This window comes from Nicotiana tomentosiformis, chromosome 12 (assembly GCF_000390325.3).
Source record: "Nicotiana tomentosiformis chromosome 12, ASM39032v3, whole genome shotgun sequence".
NCBI classification, from domain to species: domain Eukaryota; kingdom Viridiplantae; phylum Streptophyta; class Magnoliopsida; order Solanales; family Solanaceae; genus Nicotiana; species Nicotiana tomentosiformis.
The window spans coordinates 5,305,447-5,314,083 of NC_090823.1; the positions used below are offsets into that span (position 1 = coordinate 5,305,447).

General features: G+C 35.3%; 2 protein-coding genes across 2 annotated transcripts; one reads left to right on the forward strand and one right to left on the reverse strand.

Annotated features, from left to right (window-relative positions):
* Window positions 1–3,238: 3,238 nt before the first annotated feature.
* Window positions 3,239–3,954, forward strand: LOC104114857 (14 kDa proline-rich protein DC2.15-like). Its single transcript, XM_009625424.4, has one exon. It carries the CDS (start codon window positions 3,314–3,316, stop codon window positions 3,719–3,721), a length of 408 nt encoding a protein of 135 aa, XP_009623719.1. The 5' UTR covers window positions 3,239–3,313; the 3' UTR covers window positions 3,722–3,954.
* Window positions 3,955–5,239: 1,285 nt separating this feature from the next.
* On the reverse strand, window positions 5,240–8,061 carry LOC104114931 (L-lactate dehydrogenase B-like). The gene is made up of 2 exons (XM_009625520.3): window positions 7,294–8,061; window positions 5,240–5,850 (listed from the first exon to the last, which is right to left on the reverse strand). The coding sequence occupies exons 1-2, from the start codon at window positions 7,900–7,902 to the stop codon at window positions 5,407–5,409; spliced, it is 1,053 nt and encodes a 350-aa protein (XP_009623815.1). The 5' UTR covers window positions 7,903–8,061; the 3' UTR covers window positions 5,240–5,406.
* Window positions 8,062–8,637: the final 576 nt, after the last annotated feature.

The window sequence follows — 8,637 nt, forward strand, 5'->3', positions numbered from 1 at the left end:
TTCTAGACAATGGTACAAGCAATTTGACAAGTTTATGTTGCGGCAAGGGTACAAGAGAAGCAAATACGATCATTGTGTGTATTTGCGCAAACTTAATGATGGTTCCTTTATATATCTTCTCTTATATGTTGATGATATGTTGATAACTTCCAAGAATTCAGAAGAAATTGATAAGTTGAAGATTCAACTGAAGGAGGAGTTCGAGATGAAGGATCTGGGTGAGGCAAAGAAAATTCTTGGCATGGAGATAATAAGAGATAGACGTTCAAAAAAACTCTGTTTATCTCAGAAAGAATATTTGAAGAGAGTACTATAGCGCTTTGGCATAGATAAGAAGACTAAGCCAATTAGTATGCCATTTGCTCCCCATTTTAAGCTAAGTGCTACTATGTATGCATATATATACGATGTATGCAATGGTTTGAACGAGACTTGCTGTTGGTAGCTTGATGTATGTAATGGTTTGTACGAGACCTGACATTTCACAAGTCGTTGGAGTTATTAGCAGATATATGCATAATCCAGGAAAGGAGCATTGGCAAGCTGTGAAATAAATTCTATGGTATATTCATAGTACTGTAGATGTTGGGTTAGTTTTTGAGCAGGAAGGCAATCGGTCTGTAGTTGGATATTGTGACTCAGATTTTGCGGGTGATCTGGACAAACGAAGGTCAACTACTGGTTATGTGTTTACTTTTGCAAAGGCACCAGTTAGTTGGAAGTCTACTTTGCAGTCAACAGTTGCTTTGTCTACAACAGAGGCAGAGTACATGGCTATTACGGAGGCTGTGAAGGAGGCAATTTGGCTTCAGGGGTTGCTAAAGGAGCTTGGTATTGAACAAAAAAATATTACAATTTTTTGTGATAGTCAAAGTGCTATTCAATTAGCGAAGAACCAAGTTTATCATGCAAGGACGAAGCACATTGATGTTCGGTATCATTTCGTACGAGAAATCATAGAAGAAGGTGGAGTCACGGTGAAGAAAATTCATACTACGGAGAACCCTGCTGATATGCTGACAAAAGTGGTGACTGCGGTCAAGTTTCAACATTGTTTGGATTTGATCAACATTGTTGAACACTAAAGATTGAAGATGAAGACACAACCAAAATTTGTTATTGAGAGAAAAATTGAAGATGTGGAATTTTGCCAAGGTGGAGATTTGTTGAAATTGTCAAAAGTCCCACATCGGTGGATGACAATTTTGAATGGGAATTTCACCCTATAAAAGGAGGCCTAATGTTTAGGATTTATGTACACCTCTCATTTGCCTTTTTTATCTTCTTAAGGCATTTGTATCTTCTCTCTTTAGTATTATTTCACTTATAATTTTAGAGTGGAATAAAATATTGATTGTGTCCGAGGAAGTAGGCAAAATTGGTCGAACCTCGTAAATTCTGGTATTCTTTTATTGTTGTCTTATTGTCTTGTTTATTATTTAGTGGTTGTCATAATTTTTGGTATAGTAGTTGTGACTCATTCACACTATATATATATATTTGGCTTCCGCAACATAGGTAAATGATTACATCCTATTAAGATTTAAGACGAGCAATAATTTATTCAAAGAATAACAAAAGAAATTGACGAAGCCCGTGTTATTTTATGCAATAATGCACTCTCATCTAGGCTAAAGTTAAAAAACGATGAAAATTGACACTTCTCCGACAAACTATCGGTTCTAATCAGGTTATTTATAACATAATTTCAGGTAAATCTTGTATACGAATGAATTTGTAAGTTGATAAAAATGGTACTAACCTACAATTACACGCATGTTAAATTACATAGATAATATAAAAAAATCTTACATCGCCAACGCATATATATTAAATCAAAATAATGCTAATTTGCTATAGCTAGTGGTGGATTTAGGGGGCGGAAGGGGCGAACCTCCTTCGTGGAAAATTACATTGTACATAGAAGGTAAAATTCGGTTTGTACCTTTATATTTTATATTTTGACTCATTTTGACATAACCCAAAAGTATAGCTCAGTGGTCAAGAAGTATGGGTGGGCATAATACCATCCGAACCGAAAAAACCGGCCGAACCGAAAATTTCGGTTTATTCGGTTTCGATTTTTCGATTTATTCGGTCGGTTTGCGGTTTATAGTTTTAAAAAGTTCAGTTCGGTGGTCGTTTTAATAGTTCGGTTTTCGGTTAAATCGAAAAGACGAATTTTCTACTCGATTTTCACATTCCTTGTTTTCACTACTCACTTCACTTGATCCATAGCTTAAAGCTGATTTGCTAGAAAATACTGATGAAGTGTTAAATATTAAACAATTTGGTAAGGAAAGAAGATGAGGGGTTTCAATTATCTAAGCATAGTTCTTCGTAGCTTTCTTCTTACTCTAAGCTTATGCTTCTCTCTTCTGTCAGGTAATTTTTGCTTAATTTCATTTCAATTTCTTAAAAAAAATATTTTATGAATTTTTATTGTGCTTACTGATTTATTACTTGCTTCATTGGTCAAAAAAATAAACCTTTGGTAGTGACGGAAACGAGCATAACAACAGCGGATTTCATCACCAATAGCATTAGCTTTAGCTCTCTCTTCCATATCAAACTGTACTATCATCAACACTACAACATAAACTTTGATACAACACCATAAACAGAAAAATATATATTTCGTATTTTATGTATATTTTTTTAGAGATATATATACGTATATAAATTAGTTGAAAACAGTAGAAGCACTTGCATCGACTGCAAAAAGTAATATATTTTTGTTGTTTCGTACTATTTTTGCCATGGCTTGAAACCGAAAACCGAACCGATTAAACCGAACCGAACATGAATAAACCGAACCGAACCGAAGTTATTATGGTTTGGTTTTGATTATTAAAATCACAAATCGAAAACCGAATTAACCGAACCGAAATTCTACAAAAACCGAACTGAACCGACCGATGTACACCCCTATCAAGAAAGTTCAAAATCTTTGTAAGGTTGTTGATTCAATTTCTAGCCTCCGCCACTGACTATATATATATATATATATATATATATATATATATATATATATCGCGACTTGGCAAGGAACATGACAATTTACAAGACGCCATATTATTCAAATGCATCCAAAAGATTTTAGAAATCTTTGCTTGTGTTGCCAGCTAATTTAAATCTCTTGGGCAAGCAGAAATAATTCAACATGTTTTTTTTTTTTTTTAATTATGTCTCTTCACAGTCATCTTCTTTTTGCATGCTATAAAAATCCACCCCTTACAATTCCATTTCCATCAACCAAAACCTTCTCTTCTCAACTATAGTAATTAAGAGAAGTATTAAACTTTGAGAGAAAATGGCTTCAAAAAGAACTACTTCTCTTGCCCTTTTTCTTCTTGTCAACCTTCTATTTTTCTCTCTTGTTAGTGCATGTGGCACTTGTCCTAGTCCAAAACCAAAACCAAAACCAAAGCCTAAGCCAACCCGTAGCCCTAATTATAAAGGCAAGTGTCCTAAAAACACCCTAAAATTAGGTGTTTGTGCTAATGTTCTTGGAAATTTACTTGGCCTTAAAATTGGTAATATTCCAAAGAAACCTTGTTGTACTCTCATAAAAGGACTTGCTGATGTTGAAGCTGCCCTTTGCCTTTGCACTGCAATTAAAGCAAATGTTCTTGGGATTAATCTCAATGTCCCTCTTTCACTAAGTCTTTTACTTAATGTCTGTGGGAAAAAGGTTCCATCTGGCTTTATTTGCCCTTGAAAAATTCAATATTTTGCTTTCACTTTTTCTTATTTTTTGAGGGATATATTATAGTTTGTGTTAACTTTTTGCTTCCATTGTTTATGCTATGGTTGTGTAATTTGATGGATGTAGTTTGAAATTCTAAGTTTTTTATTGTATTTGTACACGAAGTGGTGTATGTGACATTTGATTTTGAGCTTCCTGTATTTACTTTTCATCAAATGGAAAGTTTATTTATGATTTGGCTTTTATTCTATTTCTCCTATGTGATGAGTTAAGCGAGATTGTTTCTCAGTGACTGAAATGTGAGCTTAGCAAGAACTACAAATCAACAAGCATTTGGATATAGATTTGGTTGAAATTTAAAAAAATGAGTTGTTGAAGATGAGATAAAAAAATGTTTTTGAAAGTTCAAATTATGTTTGGACATGCATTTTACTTAAAAAAAATTTAAAATTTTCAAAAATTACTCTAGAGATGGTTTTGGGAGTTAAGATTTTGCTTTCAAAATTTGCCAAACAATGGTTAAAATCTATATACAAACAGATATCTGAAAATAAAATTTGAAAAGAAGCTCTCAAATTCTATTGCCAAATGGGAGCTTAGTACTCTGAAATGACCATATGCGTCTAGCTAGATAAAAATTATATGCGTCTTTTCACTTGTAATCGAAGTTCTATTTTAAGAAAAAATAAAAGAAATTACTGATTTACAGTAACTACGCAAGTTGGGGTACGTTATATATTAATTTTAACTTTCCATATTGTGTATATTATTAAAATTCACCATGATTAGTTTTATACAAGGATTGTCAACCTATCGTAACTTCATCCTTTACCTGGATTTGAGACCAACAATGTAAACAAGTTCACATGTACCGATTTAAAAAGATGTTAGTGAATATACGAAAAACTTTACTATGGGCCTCGTGAGGTTTTTTTTTGTTCACAACAAAGTGAACCTAATGGCCAATTCTTACACATTTGGGTCCACAAAACCTTGGGTCCATTTCGTTGTGAGACAAAGCAAAGCGTCACACAATTAATGTCAGATGTAACGAGACACGAAGTAAAAAAATTTGTGATTATATACGATGAACAGCCCACAAGTTTCGAGAGGAGATGCTCATAATACTCTTGAAATCACTTTGGCCATTGATAATGTATCTAACGCCAGATATTTCTTAAATCTTCAAACGAAAGAGAAGGTGTTGCCAAGAGGAAATAGATTCAATGGGTATCAGGGATAGATTCAATTCAACCCCTTTCGGTATCGGGGACCACGTAGTTATGCCCCTAGCTACATTCAGCAAGCAATATATGGTTTCAAATTTCTTCTCCCCCTTCTAAAGAACTGTTTCAAGAGGTTGAAGTTATTCAATGATCGTCATACCAAGTTCAGATAAAGGAGTAAGGTTGACGTAGGCTGACAGCCATAATAAAACTTACCAATTCATGACGTAGGCTGACAGCCATAATAAACTTACCAATTCATGATGAATCCTCATAATACGGATTTTAAAGTTAGTACCAAAGATAAATAAGTAGGCAGCCAACATATACTGTTGTTGTAACACAAGTATTTTCCAAAATTTTCCTTCTCAGGAAAGATTTTGCAAGAAAACAAAATTCAAGTAGTGGATGGTAAAAACCAATAATTAAGTAGTGGTAACAAAGGGAAACTATTACCAACACTAACTCAAGTCAAATTCCTAACTGGTTTTGCACATCTAAAATGGTCTTAGCAGAGTTCCTAAGTTGCTGAATTTCCTCATCAGTAAGATGCACATTTGTCACACCCAAAACTCCACTTCTACCAAGCTGTGCAGGCAAACTCAAGAAAACATCACCGCCGTCAATACCATAGAATCCCTTCGCGAGTACTGAGACAGGGTGAATCCTTCTCTGGTCTCGGATAATTGATCGAGCCAAGTTAGCTACAGAGTACCCGATCGCCCACGACGTGTAACCTTTCAGACTAATCACTTCATATGCACTCTCCACAACTTGTTTATGGATCTTTTCTAGTGTCTCCTTTTCAAAAGCAATTTGTTGCCTCTCCAGAAAGCTAAGTACAGGAACACCTCCAACGCTAATGCTCGACCAAAGTGCCACGGAGCTGTCACCATGCTCCCCAACAATGTATGCCTAGTATAGACATCAAAGATTCCATTCAAATCAAACAGAGGATTGCAGCTGTTAGATAGTGCATAACTTTCAACAGTGGTGGAGCCAGAATTTTCATTAAAGGGTGTCAAAATATATAAAAGTAAACATACGAGAAAATCAAGAGTCAACACATAATATATATGCATATAATTTTTTTTACCTACCTAGATAGTGTATTTGACACCCCTTCCTATAAGGTGGCTCCGCCACTGGCTTTCAAGGTTTACTCCATGTTGAATTCAACCGCAAAATGGGGTTCAGTATCAATGTATAGCCTTAATTTGGCTCCAAGTCCAAACCTAGTGATAAGCTGTACTACAACAACAACAACTGCACTTCAACTACAAACTAGTTGGGATCGACTATATAATTCCGGGGGCACTGCAGAAGTTGCAACTTGCATTCTTATGGCAAGTTTACTACCACAAAAAGAATCTTTTGGTTTTTACAACATTTGTGCTTCACTGAGGAAGCATATTTAATACATTCGACCATAATATACCAGCTATATGGAGCTATAAAGATTACAAGAACCATAAAAATTAACCCTTTTTACTATAGTTTACGGAAATGAGAGGGAATTCATTAATATATTGCATACTTCTCAAAAAATAATTATTTATATAATAACATAATAAACAATAAGCATTCTACACGGTGTAAGTCACGCAAAAGCAGAGCCAGTGGTCGTATCTATGTTAAGGGGTATGGGTGATCACGTGAATCCATATTGCTCTCCTTAAATTATGTATAATAATATTATATGTGTGCACTCATGCTTAAAGGCTCCTATGGTACAATAATTATTGGGCGCACCTCTACAGGTGAAATTGACAGCTCAAATCCCCATTTTGAACGGTCTTATTTTTGGCACGGAGCATCGATCGATATATATATATATATGTGTGTGTGTGTGTGAAAATCACTAAAATTTCAAAAGGTATATAGTTTGGAACCTACAATGTCAAAAGTGTAGTGACTTTATGAAAAGAGACTAAAGTTAAATATGTCAAATTAAATTCTATATCTACTAGTGCACCCATCATCTTGAAATCCGGATCAACGCTATTAGGTTCGGCCGCTGGCAAAATGATGGGTGATTGGTAGACTTTAAGCTTACTACATGAGAAGGAAAGAACAAAATTAATGACAGAATTCCCATGATATAATATTTTGCATAGTGGGGCGGCGCAACCAAATAATAATGACAAATTACATCCTAATTTGTCCACTGAACATAAATAATACTTCTGGGAGTGACTAAATTCAGAGTACAAGGATCAAAGTATCTCCTTTTGTAATTTGAATTAAAACATAAATATTGTATAAAGGGCAAACTTTATAACTAAATGATTAGAAAAAAATTGGAAAATTCATAATCAAAGAAATTTGAAGAAAAGGAATAGAAAATAATGAACTGACCTGCACATCCTGGGCATTAACATCAAGATGATCAGCAATCAAAAACCGAAACCTAGACGAATCCAAATTAGTACCCGACCCGATAACCCGATTCGCCGGAAACCCGGATAACTTCCACGCGACATAAGTCAAAACATCCACCGGATTCGACACAATCAACAGTATACACTCCGGCGAGTACTTCACCAACTCCGGAACAATACCTTTATACATAGTCAAATTCCTCTGCAGCAAATTCAGTCTGCTTTCACCCGGGTTCTGTCGGGCACCCGCAGTGATAATACAAAGATCCGACCCGGACGTAACAGAATAGTCGACAGAAGCGACTATTTTAGTTCGGGGAAGGAACGCGGCGGCATGCTGGAGATCCAGCATCTCGCCGCGTAACTTATCAGGTTTCGCGTCGACGAGAGCTAGTTCGTCGACGAGATCCTGAGTCAAGATGGTTTGAGCAATGGCCATCCCCACATTGCCAACGCCAATCACGGAGATTTTCGTGTGGCGTTTTGTGGGCGATGGTGGATGAGTGTTGGAAATGGATTTGAAGAAAACTTGGCTTAGATCTAAACCTCCTGGGCCAAGTGATGATGATGATGTACTGTTATGCATTGTTGATCAAGAAAAATTGTTTGATTTTGAATCTTTAGAAATGGAGGTTTTTGGTAAAGAAAGTAAATGTTTACTCCTATATAAAAGCATGGGAGAGATTGATGAGTCACTGACTAGGTAAAGGGAATAAAGTAAAGGAAAGTTGGCACTTTGCAATATGGCATTGTGGATTTTTCAACGGTCCATAATTTGGTGAAGGCTTTTTTTTTTTGGTTTTCTTTTTTTGTTTAATTATTTGATGTTCGAAATTTATTAGCTCAATTAATCTGGATCTAAGTTAACAAAAATTGGTGAAATTGATTTCTTTGAGACCCTACTTTCAAAGGTTGGGTTCTTTGTGGGGTCGATCCCTCGCCTTATTTTTTGGTAGAGCGATTGAATGAGAGGGGCAACAAAAATAGACCACCAAGTTTAACATAGATATATAATATTGACCGGGCAAGTTGATGCGCCGAGAATGAATAAGGTGGATTTTTCAGTGAATGGGTGAATATTTAAAGGGAATAAAGTATGGCAGTATGGTATTGTTGGATTTTAGAACGGTCCATGGTCTCGGAAGAGTGAGGAAGACTTTTTCTGGTTGAATTTTGAGAAATGAGTATTGAGGTTGAAGTTAGAAACTTACTCCATATTTATATTTAAAGCCCGTATGGCCATGAAAACTTTTTCACTGTTTTCGAAATTTTTTCATTTTTTGTCATAAAATTTTTAATTTTCACTTGAATATGAATTTTG